This window comes from Monodelphis domestica, chromosome 2 (genome assembly GCF_027887165.1).
Source record: "Monodelphis domestica isolate mMonDom1 chromosome 2, mMonDom1.pri, whole genome shotgun sequence".
Taxonomy (NCBI): Eukaryota; Metazoa; Chordata; class Mammalia; order Didelphimorphia; family Didelphidae; genus Monodelphis; species Monodelphis domestica.
In genome coordinates, this window is record NC_077228.1 from 376,901,822 (window position 1) to 376,919,906 (window position 18,085).

The window sequence follows — 18,085 nt, forward strand, 5'->3', positions numbered from 1 at the left end:
CCTCAACCGTATCCCTGTCTTCAAGCTACTGTGCTGTCATTCTCCATACTTTAACTTGTCTGAAAAATACTCCATACTTGCTACCTCCATTTCCTCAAATACCTACACTCAAGTCCCTTGAAATCTGGTATCTGACCTATCATGATACTGCAAATTTGTTCTCTCAAAGGCCAACAATAACCACATAATTGTTAAACTCAGTGGGTTTTTCTTTTCTTTTTTTACTATAATTTTCATTTTATTGTTTCTCTTTAAAATTTCATTTAATTAATTAATTCAGATTATTTACCTATGGCTACACGATTCATGTTCTTTCTCTCCCCTCTTCTCTTCCCTCTCCCATAGCCCACACACAATTCCCCTGGGTTTTATATGTGTTACTGATCAAGACCTATTTCCATATCATTAATATTTGCATCAGGGTGATCATTTAGACTCTATATCCCCAGTCATATCCCCATCAACCCATGTGATCAAGCAGTTGTTTTTCTTCTGTGTTTCTACTCTCACAGTTCTTCCTCTAGATGTGGATAGTGTTTTTTTCTTGAAAGTCCCTTCGAATTGTCCTGGATCACTGCATTGTTGCTAGCAGAAAAGTCTATTACATTTGATTGTCAGTCTCTATGTATAACGTTTTCCTGGTTCTGCTCCTCTCACTCTGCATCAGTTCCTGGAGGTTGGTCTAGTTCACATGGAATTCCTCCACTTTATTATTCCTTTTTGCACAATAGTATTCCATCACCAACAGATACCACAATCTGTTCAGCCATTCCTCAATCAAAGGGCATCCCCTCATTTTCCAATTTTTTGCCACCACAAAGAACGTGCCTATACTTGTTGTCACTGACAACAAGTAAATTCATCAGTGTGGCCTTTCCTTATTCCTTCACAACCTGGCCCAAACTCGATCCCTTTCTTATCTTCTTATTATCTTATCTTCTATTCTTATATAGTCTTATCTTCTATTCTTCCTCTATAAGAACTATAGTCTATCTGGAGTATACACTGTTCTTTCTTGCCTTTAGTAAATTTATTTTCTTTCTGTATATCTTTTGCTACACGGGCCATCTCCTAGCAGTAATAATTTTAGTCCATTTTGGGCTGCTGAAATCCTATTCACCCCTCATGGCCCAGGCTCCCTTTTCCATCTCTTTTATGATGTATTTCCTGATCCCCTCAGTCTGCTAATGGTTGTGATTCCCATGTGTTTGTACTCTTTTGGACATCTTTACTCATGCACATGGCACTTATATGTTGTCCAATAAAGTAATCACTTGTGTTACTAGTTTGTCTGGTCTCTGAGAGCAGAAAGTGGCACTTTCTCCCCAGTGTTGTATAAACCTTAAGATGTTATAGAAATATGAAATGTTATTAAGCTCAACAGATTTTTGGGGGGTAACATTCACATTAAGTTCCGGTATTATATCATGAGATGTTTGCCTACAAAAAACCCACTGAAATAACACTGAGAAAAACTATAGTAAGATCATCAATTTTAAAAGGGTTTTTTAACATTTTAGAGACACATATTCTGAAACTAGATGCATTAAATCAGAAATCCTGTTGTTCATTTGTGAATAATAGTGTTGCATTAAAATAGATTTCTTTTTACCTTTTCAAACTTCAATTTTACAGGCTTAGGGTTGGTAGCAGTAACAGCTTCAGCGATTTCTTGACCAATTTTAAACGACTGCTCCTTAGTGGCTCCTTTCAGTAGTACAAACATACTAATGGAATTAAAATAAAATAAGATAATTAGGATGTAACATCAAAAATCTTGAAATCAACATTCCTGGATAACAGATCTTCTAATTATCTCTATTCTTTATTAGTTTCTTTCCTATATGCTTTATCATTCCTTTGGTGCCTGCTTGTGGTATGCTATTTGGTTATAGATCTTCAGAGTCAACTAATGTTTCTATTTCACCCACACAAAAGGCCAGTTCAAATATGAGAGCAGGAAAAAAGTCACTGGAGAATCTTGAAGTACAGAGTTATGTCTTTGGATATACATAGTCAAGAATGATAAGGATAACTAAGTATGGGGCATAGGAATGAATAGGAATATGAATAGGTATGAGTCCAAGATCATGGATAAAAACTACTAATGGGAAATCAGAATAGCTAGCCTAAAATTCTAGTTTTGGTTGATTGCAATCTATTAGAAATAGAAGTGAACTTTGTTCTCTCTATCACATCTGTATCACATGTCTATGGTGTGGACTTGGGAAGCTTGTGGTAAATTACAAAGATAAGCTCAAGGGTAAAACTTCACTGCATAATTAACTAGATTGTATCAAAGCAAAATGCCAAGTATTCTTTCTAGGTGAGCTCAGTAGAAACTGACATTAAAAAAAAACAAGGCTTCAGGGCTAATTGCTTAACATTCCGGATATAGATATCTCTCACTAATCAGAGTATTCTAATGCTAGAATCCAAATAGCAAAATAGCCCTTTTTGTGATAAAATGAACTAGATGAGTTCTACCTTTTAGTTAAGCAATGGTTAGGAGGGAAGTAAAAAAATGAGATGTCAGGATTTGATTTTACCTTAGAACCTTGGGACCAGAAGTTATTACCTTGAGTTGAATTCTTCACTTTATTTTTTTAAACCCTTATCTGCTGTCTTGGAATCAATACTGTGTCCTGGCTTCAAGGCAGAAGAGTGGTAAGGACTAGGCAATGGAGGGTAAGTGTCTTCACCAGGGTCACACTGCTAGGAAGTGTCTGAGGCTACATTTGAACCCAGGACCTCCTGTCTCTAGGCCTGACTCTCAATCCACTGAGCTACCCAGATGCCTCCCACAGTGTTGATTCTAAGACGGAAGGTAAGAGTTAAAAAAAAGAGGACACATTTGACATTTTAGTTCTTATTTCTAGGCTTTGGTAAGGTGCCAGGCATCTTAGTATCATGCTATAAAGTCTCTTCTAATTCTGTAAATGAGCTACTCTATAGCATGCTGTATCCACTGTAATATCTTTGAAACAGGTAAGTTGTGCTAGTTCACCAAGCGCCAACATATCCATATAAGAACTGGTCATTTTAACTGACTGGAAAGGTGATCTAGTCTAGCCGTTTTAGCTGCTTACTGTTGTGGGAAGCCGTCTCTCAGCTCAGTCTGGCTGCTTTTCATCTTTCCTGATGCTACCCCTGTTTCTATGCCCTCATGTACCCTTCAGTGCCCCTTCTTTGTGGGGTATATCAGGCTGCTGCCCTGGGGCTGGGGCCATCACTGTCCCTTTGACATGGGCACATGGGGCTGGCTTAGACCACTCCATTCTGCCTTGCCTACCCATCCATTTGATGATGCTAAAGAGGATGCTCAGAGAAACTACCAGATGAGAGCTGAGAAGCAGTGATAAAAATAAGGAATTTTTGATGTGAAGGAACATGCTCTCTTCTTTTCTGACCAGATATGTACCTTCAAAAATTACTTGTCTTGGCTTCTCCCCAATTCTTTCTTTCATCTAAGGTAAGTGGTAGCAGTTTGACTGGCATCAAGGAATCCTGGACTGAGAATTAAGAGCCCTGAGGACTTTTCTGGGCTGCAACTACCAGGTCTGTGATCCTAGGCAATTCATTTTCTTTTTCTGAGTTTCATCTTCCTTGGCTGTATAACACAGGGGTTGAAGTAATTCAACTCTTAAGATCCCTTCCAAGTGAAAACGCTTTGTGGCTGCTGCTGAAAATGAATTGGTCAGCTAAGTATCAAAAGTATTTATTCAGTCGGGATGAATTTGAAGTGGTTAAGACATATTTTTTCCAAGTATCCCCTATGACCAAGACTGTAGTTTTGGAACCAAATGAAGTTAACTGATTTAGGAAAAGAGAAATTAAATTTTTTTTTTACTGAACTTTCTTTTTACCCTATCAATGATTTCTTTGTTCTACTGTATAAGCTTTTTCTTTACCAATTTATTGCATGTTTGATTCAAGACAATCACTTTTCTACTGTAAACATTAAAAGAGGAAGAAATGTATTAAATTCTAGGATGTCTTAAGATTTAAATAATAGTGATGAAAACAGTGATACTGGGCAAGTTATTTATTCTCCATCTGTCTTAATTTTCCTTAAATAAAATGAGGATAATCAAAACACCTACCTCCCAGGGTTACTGTAAGGATCAAATGATATAGTATTTTTAAAGTACTTCTTATTTTGCCTGATACCTAGTAGGTGTTTAATTAGTACTTATTCCCTTCTCTATAATAAAATGATATAAGATATGAAGTATTCTTTTAACGTGGACCTAATTCTGACCAATAAATATATATGGATTGCTAGGGTAAAAATACTGGGAATTGGGGCAGAAGTTAGGATTAGTAAATCCCAGATTGGTTTATCATTGAGAAGTAACTATATATGAACTGTTTCCTCCAACACTAAATTCCTCTGATCCATTCCTTAAAAAAGTGTATTGTAGGCCTGAAGAAGAAAAATATTGTCCTAATTTGCAAAAAAGGGAAAGTTAAATAGAATCTGCAAACTACTTATCTGTGATTTTAACGTCAAATTCTGGCAAAATTCTAAACTGCATCATATTATAAAAGGATAGTTAGTGAACACTTAGAAATGGAAGTGGTTATTAAAAAAGTCAGCATGGTTTCCTCAAGAATAGGTCATGAAAGTTTAACCTCATTTCCTTTTTTGATAGGTTTTTCTAAAACTAGCAGATCTGGAAACTGTTAAGTCTCATATTACTTTTGTAGAGCTAAATGGAGAGCTAAACCAGAGATGTCAAACATGCAGGCCCAAAGAGATTAAAATGTAATTGGGTAACATTTACTGAAACATGCAAAAATACAACAGAACATAGATAATGTTAGTATCTGGCTGTCTAAGTTAATATGCAGTCTATTTTCAGATTCTATTTGAATTTGGGCTAAATAGATCTGGACTAAAAAGTATATGGTTTTGAAATTTTGTTGAATGTCTGGATCCAAAATATAGTGATTAGTGTTCTGAGATCAACTTGGAAAGAAGTCTTTATGGGAGTGGTCGTGGGATATGTGTTTTGGTCTTATCTATTTAACCTTTTTATCAATGACTTGGATAAAAGATGATCTTATAGATTTATAGATGAAAGGAATCTTGGGAATTTAATACAAAGCCTTTCATTTTTACAGAATTAGAAATTGAAGTTCAGAGAGGTTATAAATGACTCTCTCAAGGTCACAGATAAGTAAATGTTATGAGTCAGTTCCAAATGTAGGTCCTGATTCCAAATATGCTGTTCTTGTCATCTCACTGCACAGCTTTGTCCCTCCCTTGCTGCAAATGACAGTGTGGGAGGGAGAATTACCAAGTGCACGACAGAGTCAAGATACAAAAGTACTACTTTCATACGCCAGGCCATTGAGGCACATCAAACAGGGCAAAGTTTAGTAGAAATGAATGTAAGGCAGGAGTTCTTAACTTGTTTATGTCCTGGACCCATTCAGTAGTCTAGTGAAGCTTAAAGACACCTGAAAATAATGTTTTTAAGTGAATAAAATATTACATATAGGATTATAAAGGAAACAAATCATATTAAAATATAGTTATAAAATATTTTAAAAAACTCAACCAAAACCAAGTTCATGGCTTCACTGCAGATTACTGCAGATGCCCAAGAAAGTTAAGAACCTCTGATGTAAAGCAGAAAAAAACAAATCTATTTCACAAGTATAGGATGATGAATAACATGGCACTGCTAATCAGGGTTTAAAGTAAACTCTACAAACGTCAGCATGATGCTGCTGTTCAGTCATTTCAGTCATATCTGCCTCTTTGTGATCACATTTTGGGGTTTTCTTGGCAAAGATACTGGAACGGTTTGTCATTTCTTTCTGCAGGTCATTTTATAGATGACGAACTGAGGCAAACAGGGTTAGGTGACTTGCCTTGGGTCACACAGCTAGGAAGTGTTTATGGCAGGATTTGAATTCAGGAAAATGAAGTTTCCTGGATTCCAAGGCCAGTGCTCTATCCACAAGGCCACCTAGCTGCCTTATCTGTGGATTATACCAGATTAAAAAGCAACAACAACAACAACAAAACACAAGCAAAACTAATGTGGATTTAGATAGCAAAAACAGAAATACAGGACCTTCAGTGGGGGAAGTATTAGTTCCACTCTACTTAGTCAGCTCTCTTCTGGAATAATGTCCTCACAGTTTTGGGTACCACATGCGAGGAATGATACCAACAAATTGGAGGAGTAAAAGAGAAAGATGAGTAGGATGGTAAAAGGCTTTAAGACCATACCTTACAAGGACAGTTTGAAGGAACTAGGGACATTTAGCCTGGAGAAGAGAAGATATGGTGGGAGGGGTAAGGGGAAAGAGAGATTCATCTAGAGTTCAACTAGAGTTATCCAACAATTGGAGCTATCTAAAAATGGAATAAGTATCCAGAGACTACTGCTGGTTTTCTGCCAAAGCCTAGATAAGATGTAATTGAATACTATTGTGCTATAAGAAATAATGAGCACACTGATGTTGGGAAAACCTGGAAAGACTCACATGAACTAATGAAAAAAAAAAGTTGGGAGAATCAGAATGTTGTACACAGTAACAGCAATATTTTTTTGAATAATTGAATAATCTGATTATCCTCAGCAACATAGTGATTCAAGACAATCTTAGAGACTCATGATGAAAAATGCCAGAGGAAAAACAGAAGTCTTAATGCAAACCAAAACACACTATATTTTATTTTCATTTTTTTTGGGGGGGGGATCTCTTCCACAAAATGACTAATATGGAAAAATATTTTATATGATTGCACATGTAAAAATCTATATCAGATTGCTTATTGTCTCAGGGAGGGGGGAAGGGCAGGAGGGAGTAATGACTGGAAGAAAGGAGAGAATCTGAAACACAAAATTGAAGAAAAAATTTTTAAAACTGTTTTTACATGTAATTTGGGGGAAAAGGTAAAAAACATTATTTTAAAAAAAGAGTCTAGGTCAGGGGTATTAAATATGAGGACCTGAATTAAAATGCAATTAGGAAATATTTAACAAAGTACATAAAATATAATAAAATTCCTTGGCGAATGTAAGAGGTGATAGCTCTGTTCTACTGTATACCTCTATTAAGAGTACCTTTTGTGTTCCTTGTGCTGGATGTGGTTTGCAATGCTTGCCTTAGGTGCAGAAATTTCTAGTTGCTACTCTGTTGGCAAGTTTAAAAAGTGTAGCTTTCTCACCAGCAGAATGTCAATTCATTTTGGACCAGCCTTGTTTCATTTCTCTCTCTGTATTCCCAAGACTCAGCATCAGTCTTGCACAAAATAGGTGCTTAGTAAATATTTTTTGAGCTGAACATGTATTTTAGAAACAGAAAAAATAGGAGAATTATTCATATGAAAAAATGATTCTTTTAAAGAGTAGCTTCTCATGGGCATTTAATATTTATAGAAAATTACTAACTGACCAAGAGACTGAATTTTGGAGGAGACAGATACAGAGAAAGAGAATTAGGTAATATTTACAAGAACAGCTGGAAAGCTTTTCTTGAACTTGGAGGAGAAAAAATCATCTTCTTCCCTGTGCAGAGTGTTTGAGTTAAACTTGTAATTAAACTTGTAATTGGTTCCAGAAAAATTTCTGAGTCTAAAGGTCATAGAGAGCATCATTAATACAGCACATGATTATTGTAAATATATTACCATTTCTAGAAAAACAATTCAAGGGATGTGCTTTGCTAAATGAAGGCTAGAAGCATTGAAGGACAACAGATCACTCCTCTGGAAGCTGTATTTGCAAAATGATCGAGTCTATTTTATACTAACAAAAACAACATAAAAACTCCGACCCATTATCTGAATAAACATGACTCATACAGGGATTTGTGTTTTTCTTACTGATTTGTTATATCTTCGCATTACCTTGAAACTGCCATAAGAATGTATTCTGAATATTTATGAAAAATTGGAGGGTAACTTTGGTGTCACTCCTCACATCTCTTTAACTAATTAGGCAGGGCAGGAAGTGTTCTCTGCTATCACTCATTCAGTCTAAAATTTTTAATGACTCAATATGAGTGGGGGGTCAGCTCAGGATTGAGTTTCATAGATTAATTTCATGTCATGAATTAAGTCATACTAGTCCGATTTTGCCTCATGATAAAATAATCCTTGACAAATTACAAAAGGGGCTGATTCTTATCACAGGTTTGTTAGGGCTGAAGGGACTTTGATAGGTCCCTCCTTTCAGGAAGACCTACCTTTAGATCATTTCAAACAGATGACCACTTTAAAAGACTTATTTTAGGAAATCATTACCTGTCAGTATCACCATATACAACTCTTGCACCCCATTTCTTTGTGTCATTCACCAGTTTAATAGCTCGTTCCAAGGTTTCTCTTGCTTTGTGAACAATGCTATCACCAACCTAAAAGTAAAAGTATATTGGAAATAATTTCTTAAAATAACTTTAGTGTATTTGACTGATTTAAATCTGAGAAACCAAAAACTGTTCTCATTCAGCATAAATTAGATGAAAAAGAGAAAAATTCATATTAACATTAAAATTTTATTTTATAAGCAACAATGGCATTTACCTTATCATAAACTTTTACTACACGGATTACCTATGGTTCCTGAAGCCTACTATGACCATAGCCTTTACTGTACCTTTATAATATGACAAACATCTTACAAACATTTTATCACCACCAAAATGCACTTAAGTCTTTCATTGTGCTTGGCATTATATTAAAATGTCTTCCTTTGCTATTGTTTGTTTCAGTCATGTTTGACTCTTTGTGATCCCATTTGGTGTTTTCTTACTCCCAAACTGGCTTTCACTGAATGACTTACCATTTCCTTCTCCAGTGCCTTCTACAGATAAGGAAACTGAGGCAATGTTAAGTGACTTGCTCAGGGTCACACAGCTAGTAAGGGTCTGAGATCAAGTTTGAACTCATAAAAAGGAATTTTTCTGACTTGACACCTGATACTCTATCCACTGCACCATGTAGCTGCCCAAAACGCCCTCCAGGAGCTCATTACTCTAAGACAAAGAAAAAGATATGGACTAAAGGAAATGAACACTAAAATAAAACCAATGAGCAAGTTTATAACTACACAGAGAAAAACATCATATGCCTAATATCATATATCTGTTGGGCAAGTATAATTTGGGTCAAAGGACAAACAGAAGCATATATCTGGAGCACAAAAAAGAAAAAGCAAACACTTGCTATCTAATCTTTTAAAAATAATTTAAAGGGATGCAAATCATTACCTAACTAAAGACTTGGATCTAGCACTTGAAAAACAAATGGATAAAATCAGTTTTCAAAGACTACTTTAATTCAATTAACCAACTGGCCAGTTTAATCAGTCAACACACAATTAATGAATCTCTGTGTACAGAGTACAGTACAAAGTGCTCTGGGCAGACATACAAAAGAAACAACACATAATCTCTGTTCTTGAGCAGATAACAATCTACTTATATAATGAAGCAAACATAAGAATTGCTCTCCAGAAAGATATTATTATCTGCAAAGTACAAAAGAATATCTCATCTAATTTTAATGCTTAGGAAATATAGTGGTTTTAAAAAAACCAAATCCTCATGAGTAAACAGAATCTCCTTTTTATGTCATCTTTTGTTGATGAAAATCTTCCTAAATTATTCATCTGCCTTCAAGAGTTATAATGAAAAAAGTTGAATTAACAGCATGCGGTATGACTAGAAGAATGGCCTTAGAGTCTAATTTTAAAGGAAATCTAAGTTCATCTGATGACATTACAATTTGTTAGCTACTAACACACACTAGTGATCTGAGGAATTATACGATTAGGTAGAAATAGGCATAAGGGCAATGGTAAAATAGTCAATTAAAATTTTGTATATTTAAAAGAATTAAGCAAACTGATTTTTAAAATTACATGTACTGATGAAACTTTTACTTGAAATTATAATGAACTAATGTTGTATTCCACATTTGTTATGTTATCAATATAAAGAGGAACTTTAAAATATGAAAATCTAGTAGCTTCATATAGCCTTTATTAGGCCATGGAAAAAGTTGGCAGGCAGTTTCTTAGACTAGGAGATGTAGAAGCTCTTTGCTCCTGTCAGTAACTTCTTCCATTTTAGTGTATAACCTTCTTGTCAAGAAGTGGCAAGAAATGTGATGTGTTTTCACTTAAAGGTGGCATGTCCTACATCTCTTCTGCCTTTTGTAGTTATTGAAAAAGACCATCTGTAATAGATGCTTCCATTTTCCTACTATTCTCTTCTTACCTCTTTTCAATTCTAGATTTCAACCGTATTATTCCACCAAAACTGCTCTCTCCAAAGTTACCAATGATCTCTTCTAATAGTTGTCAGACCCAATGGCCTTTTCTCATTCCTCATTCTCCAGATCTCTCTGTAGCCTTTGACACTGTTGATAACTCTCTCCTCCTTGATATTCTTCTCTCGGGATTTTTGGAACACCACTCTCTTTTGGTTCTCTCCTATTTGACTGCTCCTTCTTAGTCTCTTTTGCTATCTTTTCATCCACATCAAGCCTGTTAACCATAGGTGTCTTTCAGGGTTCTGTTCTGGGCCCTCTGTTTTTCTCCCTCTACAATACCTCATTTGGTGATCGTGCCAGTTACCATGAATTTAATTATGTCAATGATTCTTATATCTATCTATTCTGCCCACAAGTAAATATCTTAAACTAACCTTGTTGTTATCCTCAACTCCTTACTACCTCTCACTCCCCATATCCAATCTATTACTACGGTCTGCAAATTCTACCTCTCAAATATGCATCCTCCCCTCCATTACTCTGGGGTGGGCCTGGACTATTGCAATAAGCTGCTGTGGAGACTGCCTATCTCTAGTCTCTCCCCACTCCAATCCATCCTTCATTCAGCCACTAAAGTGATTTTCCCAAAGTGCAGGTCCAATCATGTCACCATTCTACTCAGTCAACTTCAGTGGCTCCCAAGTTCCTCCAGGTTCTGGGCATTCAAAGCCCAGAACCTACCCTGCTCCTACCATTCCCTGGATTCCACAAACAAGATACTCTATCTCTCAGCTCTGGGCATTTTTCTCTGGCTATCCTCCATGCCTGAAATGTTCTTGCTCCTCATCTCTGTCAACTGACTTTACTGGCTTTCTTTAAGGTCCAATTAAAATTCCATTTTCTAGAGGAAGCCTTTTCTAACTTCTCTTAATTCTGATGTCATTCTCTCTCAGTTATTTCCTGTTTCCTGTATTTGACTTGTTTGTGTATATATTTGCTTATGTTCTCTCCCACTAGATATGTGTTCTACTGAGGGTGAGGAACACCTTTTACCCTTTTTTGTATGGCTGGTGCTAAAGACAGTGACTGGGCACATTATAGGCACTTAATAAATGTTTACTGACTGACTGTGAGGGGTGGGGTAGCATCTGAAAGCAGTGCTGATAATGCACTGTCATCCTGGCAGCCACAAAGCCTTGTTTCTCTCCATGTGAAATGGTAAGTTCACTTGCTTAGGATAGAAACCAGAACTCCTATCAAGTGAATCTGGTATTGTTAGATAGACAAGTGAACCCATTCTAGTCTGTAGGTATACAAACAAAAGACTTTGTTCCCCCATATCCAGGCCTTATTTTGGAGGAAAATGGGGGATATAAATTTAGTGGATCAAGAGAGTGCACGGGCACATAAAGGTCACTTTGAGGAAAAATTATTCTCTCTTATTTCTTGTTATATCCATCTCTTGTATCAACAGGTCAAATATCCTAGTCACTTTGAACTTTTAAAAATGGAAAAGATAAAAACACACTTTTAATCTAGTTATCTCATATCCACTCATACTCTACTTCCCCATTCTTCCAATATCCACCAGGTTCTCTAACTCCTTTGCCCCAAAGGGCTAATGGGCTGCTATTTTTGGCTTTTAGTCCACTCTATGCCAGCCTAAGCCATTTGTATGGAATGAGACAAGCCTGTGATCCAGAAGATAGATACAAAAAAAGTAAAAGTTTTGTATTTGAAGATACACTAACTTAATTGGTTTTAGTGCTGGTGACTCAATTGTCAGAACCCTTGTAACCTGAAGGAAGCACCTCAATTGCTTCGCCTAAACATAAAAAGCAGTGTTAATTCTCTTAGTACAATCTCATCCAAAGAGTTAATGTTTATTAGAAAAAAAAGTGGATATACTGGATCAAAGGTTAATAGATAATTATCAGCAATAAATAAGTATTATGTTTATGTATCACTTTTCTTCTAAGGGGCTTAAAGCACAAAGTATCAAGTTCAACTAGGCATATAGCACTCTTAACACAGCATAGTTGGAAGAATAAACTTTCCTAATTATTCTCAAAGATTTATTCGTCTCTGTACATTATATTATTTAACTACCATGTTATTTAGCCATAGAGGCATTCTATGGGATAGTTTATAATAAAAAATTGTTATGTAAAATTGAATTAAAGCACAATGAAGGAACTTTTGAAAGTAATATATTTAAGGATGTAACTTTATTCAAACTGCAGTCTCTCCACATCCCAATCTTTGTATTTGTATTCAAACTATAGGCACCTGAAATATGTTTGAGAATATGATTACTTTCCATGAAACACTTTTATAGAATCCTAAGAGATGGAAGGGACTTTGGAGATCAAGCAATTGTGAATCTTAAAAAGTACTCAGGCTGTACTTTAGAAGATTTTATTTAGCTATTCCCTTATTGTAACAATGGAGATACTTGCTCTAACAAGATTCAGGAGTGTATTGGGAACTTTTAAAATTACTCCACCCTAATTAAACATACTTTAGGGGAAGGTAAAAGTTGTAAACTCCTGTTTGAACAATGAAAGTACTTAACTCATATCTTATGGTGAAGCTAGAATCTTAAACTAAGTCTATTTTTAGATCTAATACAAAAAAGGTGTTAAGTACCTATAAAGGTTAAATTAATCACAAAAAGGTCAAGTAACTCACAAAAGGCAAGCTTAACAAAGAAGTGTGAAGTACTCAGAAGATATAATCTAACCAGAGAAGGTGAGAACTAAAGAGTGGTGAGAACTAAGAATGGGCAGTCCTGGAAAAAAAGCGTCTACTGTAATTGGTAGACGTGAAAATTTAGGGGAGGTGACATAAGAGAAAATTTCTTTAAAAGGAGGGGTAAAAAGTTAGTCAGATGACTCTGAACTCAGTTCAGGAGATTGAGTTCAGTGGAGGACTGGAACCCAGCTTAGAGACGGTCTCATGGTGAGTGATAAGACTGACTCCCTTTCCCTTAGGCTCAGGGAGGCCACTTTGGCCAAGGCCTTTAACTGCTGCCTGGCTAAGCCTGAGCCAGAACAGTTTAAATTAATTCTCTCTCTCTCTCTCTCTCTCTCTCTCTCTCTCTCTCTCTCTCTCTCTCTCTCTCTCTCTCTCTCTCTCTCTCTCTCTCCCCCCTTTCCTTAATTCCTTCTCTCTCTCTATTAATTAAAATCTCCATAATTCCCAGTTGACTTGGGTATTTTATTATTCATCCCTGGCAACCAAATTATTTAGATTTAAGTCAAAACACTAAAATTATCCTTACAGTTTTGGCAACTATGAAGGGATCATTTCACAGACAAGGAAGATAAAGCGATTTATTTAAAGGTTACAAAGCTGTCTGATTAGTGGAAAACTAGAATAGTCTGTTGTTCTTTTCATAAAAAGCAATAGGGAAATTTCTATCCTAAAGATACTGCTGAAATTAAAGAACTGGTAATAGGAATTAGTTACTTCTGTTCTTTTTAGAAACCATTTTAATATTAAAAGTATCATTTCATGAGGAATATGATCATGTAAATTTAATATGCTGAAAAATGTACAAAGTATTGGATTTTAGATCATTAGTGTTTAAGCCTGGCACACTGTTAGTACTTAATGAGTGTTAACCTTGATGATTATGACAGGGCTTGACATTAAAAAGATGATATTGCACCTTAGAAACTTGCTAATTGAAAGCACAATAATGAGGCTTCAAATGATAAGCAAATTAAGGAGAATATATAATATTCCTGTTCCAATTCTAGCACTCATTAAACCTGAGATATGGGAAAAGTTGCCTGATTATATTCTACAATAAAGGAACATTTGCAGCTTTCAACAGATTTTTTTTTAAAAAGCCTTTAACGTGTAAATCTAACTTTATAATATAATTCTGCACATTATTTTAAAAGTCACACAAAGAAAGTCTTTTTCCTTTTACTACAAAATTTAAATTATATTAATTTCAAAAGCTGAGAGTTACTATTTTGAATAATATTTTAAAGGTTGTTTTCAAGTTGTTTTTGAATAGAAATATTAAATATAGCAACAAAGACTGAATCCCAGTTGAGGATGCCAAGTAAAGTTACATGCAATAATTTATGTATTTTATAAGGTTTTTGGGTTGTGGGCATTTATCATATGTACCTTAATTATTTTCATTTCTTAAATTCTTTTGCAAAATTTCTTGCAATCTAAGTAAAATTTAGATTTGTATAAGTATTCTTTGAACTTGCTACTTGACGCAATTTATATTTTTTCATTTTTTAATTGTCATGCAAAACATACTTCCATATTGGTCACTGTTGTAAGAGCAAAATCACACATATGCAGTTCACATTTTACATCTGCAAAAAGTTCAGTGTTTCAAGTGACAATCTTTATATGTGTGAGGCACTTATCAAACATATGCTTGGATTTTAAAAAACTGAATAAGTGCCAACATGTAAAAGCATTTGTAGGCACTAGAGATATGCCAATTATCTCTGCCAAGTTTAAGTATGAAGTACTCATAAACAGGATTAAAGAGTGGCAGCTGCCTCTGTGTTGATTCTGCCACCTTGTGGCACCTGCCACCCTTGCTCTTACTGGGCAAACTCTCACTCAAAGTGTTCCTGGAAATACTGTAAACAGAGGGAAGTGAGGAAAAAAAAACAAACTGACAGGAAAACTATGGAAACAGTCTGAGAACACTCTGAGGAAGGGCACTGGACTTCTGCTTCCATAACATCATTTATCTTTTCTCACTCCTACACATCTATGTCCTCGAAAAGAAAAACCACATAAACTAACTATACCATATTGGATGCAACTTTTTCAACCACAAAAGCTGTTTTACAGACCATTTCCTTGGAAAGAATGGCTATATCTCTGTCTCACTTACCTCAATGCATGGCATTCTCCCAGAATAGTTAGCAGCTGTATAACCAAATGTAACATTTGCTATAAGTTTGAGTCCCAGCTGACGTGCATTGAGCATTCGTGAAAGAGCTCTGTCTTGCTTGTATGTTTTCATAGATTGCTTCACCATGAACCTAGTCTTTAAAATTTCTTCCAGCATTCTTGGCAGTACCCCTTTCCTGACTGAAGGCTATTATAAAAGAAAAACAAAATTTAATACCCCACACTCCACTGGTCTAAACAATTAATTAAACAGAAAACACAAAGTATAACAAATAGCCAATACTCTTGAATTAGAAATACGTGGCCACAGTACAGTGGCTGCAGGACCAGTAGTGCTCAATATAAAATAATTACATTGTACTTTTTTTGAAGAGGACTTTTTCCTTAAAGGAATCTACAGTATACAGAACATGTACTCAGTAATATTATAAACAAGGAAGCAACCTCCAGGGAGGTGGAAGGTGGCTTCAAAGTGTGCAACATTTTATATATATTAGCAAGGGCAAGGGAGAGTTTTATTCAAGGATCTGGGAAAACCCCCACTCTTTCATAAAGCAACATGGAACTATACCACTTGTGCCAAACCTCAGTTTTTAAGTCTCATTCTAATGATCCCACACAGTGATCTGCATGGAATGCCATTTATCTACCTTGGAAGAATGAAGAGCTGGGTTGACTCTGCTGACATTCAAACCTGCAGTTCCAGGGACTCTAGGTATTTCAAATCTGATGCTTAGATCACTAAGCCATCCCCTCCGGCCTATATTTATTAGCAATCTGGAAGAGGGGATGAATAGTGAGGTGACAAAATTTGCTAATGCCAAAAAATCATTTGAATTAGTCAAGACTAGGGAGAATTTATGAAAGCTCCAGAAGGAATGAAAAACACAAAACAATATTAATGGTGAAGATGAGATTTAAGAGATACGTGCAAAGTAATGCATGTTAGTTTTAACCATTCAAACTAAAGGCATAGTGAATATGGTTCCAGAATTATAAAACTGCTTGTTTTTTACTTTTTTAATGAAAAATCTATACTGGGTCAAATTACAGGTGCAAGTTAAAAAAAAAAACTGTTAGAAAGAGGCAATATGTGATACTCTTAGAGAGGCTGCACAGAAGAAAATTCTATTAGGAGAGATTTTTAAAGGCATCTATTTCCTTATAAGTAGATCATATTTAGTTCCAAAGAAAGAATATACCACATTCCTTTGGTAACTTGCAGTACAGAAAATGTCAGAAAGGGATTTTTTTAATGCATGAGAATTCTTTATATTTAACCTATAACACTGAGTTTAGGATGCTCTCAGTTTATTTTTTGCCTCTTGAAGCTCTGAAAGGAAGCTCCCTTCTGGGCCTGGCTCACCCCTAAGAGCTCACATGGCCTTGGGAAGCTGACTTGGCCTGTTGAGGCCTCATGTTCCTCAATTATACCCATGCATTGCACACAGTAGGCACTTGATGGTTTTTAAATTGAATTGAATTGGAGGGGGCTGGTCAGATGATTTTTAATGTTCTAGCCCAGTTTTAGAACCAACAACCTTATAATTCAATGAATGGAGAACAAAGCTTAGAGTTAAGGAAAATAAATTCTAGGGATAGCGGTCCCCAGGCTATAATCATTTGGTTTGTTGTTCCAGAGAAACAGACCTGAAAGTGCATACGAATGAGATTGAGCATCTCATAAACAAACTCCATTTCTCAAATCTCTCATTCTATTTACTATCTTTCTAACTATCCATCTCTATATGAAAAAATGTCTATTGCAAGAGTGATTTGTACTTTAAGCCTACAATAAATAAAAAGAAACCAAATAATTCCAAAATAATTTTTAATTTAAGTTATCAAAGTATAGAAGAAGTGGCAGAATGAACATTAAATCATCTTATGCTCATCTTTTATAACTCATCAAGCACCACTTTGTACGTGTATAGATACAATGGATTCCAGTAAAGGGCAATGATACATAGATTTGGAGTTGAATCCACATATTATTACTTTCCACTGGAAGGTACAAATTTATCTTTCAAAAAAAAATCTATTAAATATACATGCGTTATTTAGAGTTACAGTATATAAAAAAAAACCCAAAATTTTTTTAGGTGGCTATTTTAAAGTTACTGCTGAGATCAGGAGTCTAAGACCTCTGACTTGTCCTGGTCCTTGCTGAGACACAACATTCAGGTCAAGTCTAGTGTTCTGTTTTTCATACAATACATTAATATCTGTACATTAGCTGTACATCAAATTAGTTATGGAAAAAATTTTTATTTACATGATAAAAATTACCTTGACAAAAGCCACTCCATTTGGTGATACTGTGATATCATGCCTAATTTGGTAAAGTAAATCTGGAGGCACTCTTAGAGATGTACAGCCGAATTTATATTCATCAAACCTGGAAAAAACAAAACATAAAATGGGTAGATTCATATCAAATTATAATTGAGAATTTAAAAGCTCCATTATTAATTGTACTGAAAATATTTTTCCAATCACATTAAAATACTACTTCAGTACATCAAAAGCCTATTAATAACAAAGGCTTCAAACACTTAAACTTTATTAATTGATGGGCAAAATCTATACTGAAGTTTGTACTTTTGAAATGTTCAACGTCAATTCAATGTAAGTTGTTAGGGCAGTTAGGTTGCTCAGTGGCTAGAGAGCTAGCCCTGGAGACAGGAGATCCTAAATTCAAATCTGGACACAGACACTTCCTTAGCTTTGAGATCCTGGGCAAATCAATTAATCTGAATAGGGTAAACCACTTAATCCCAACTGCCCAGGCCCTACTGCTCTTCTGTCTTGGAACCCATTTTTAGTATTGATTCCAAGAAAGGTAAATTATTTACACACACCACACACACACACACACACACACACAGTTATTGGTTACATTCCATCCCTTTCCTTGGATTGCTGCTACTGACCTAAGGGGAG

At 35.5% G+C, this 18,085-nt stretch overlaps 1 protein-coding gene across 7 annotated transcripts in view; it reads right to left on the bottom strand.

Moving 5' to 3' along the window:
* REV3L (REV3 like, DNA directed polymerase zeta catalytic subunit) overlaps window positions 1-18,085 on the bottom strand; it is a 255,690-nt gene that overhangs the window by 24,151 nt on the left and 213,454 nt on the right. For 4 of the 7 annotated variants that reach the window (XM_007484438.3, XM_007484437.3, XM_007484439.3 and 1 more), the window contains exons 24-27: window positions 17,432-17,540; window positions 15,123-15,329; window positions 8,270-8,379; window positions 1,613-1,727 (exon numbers count right to left, since the gene is read on the bottom strand). In XM_007484438.3, coding sequence (XP_007484500.1) covers window positions 1,613-1,727; window positions 8,270-8,379; window positions 15,123-15,329; window positions 17,432-17,540 — 541 coding nt within the window. Of the gene's footprint in view, window positions 1-1,612; window positions 1,728-3,422; window positions 3,683-7,093; window positions 7,304-8,269; window positions 8,380-15,122; window positions 15,330-15,792; window positions 15,920-17,431; window positions 17,541-18,085 lie in introns of those variants that run through there. The other 3 variants (XM_056814358.1, XM_056814359.1, XR_008915876.1) reach the window with 3 other exon arrangements.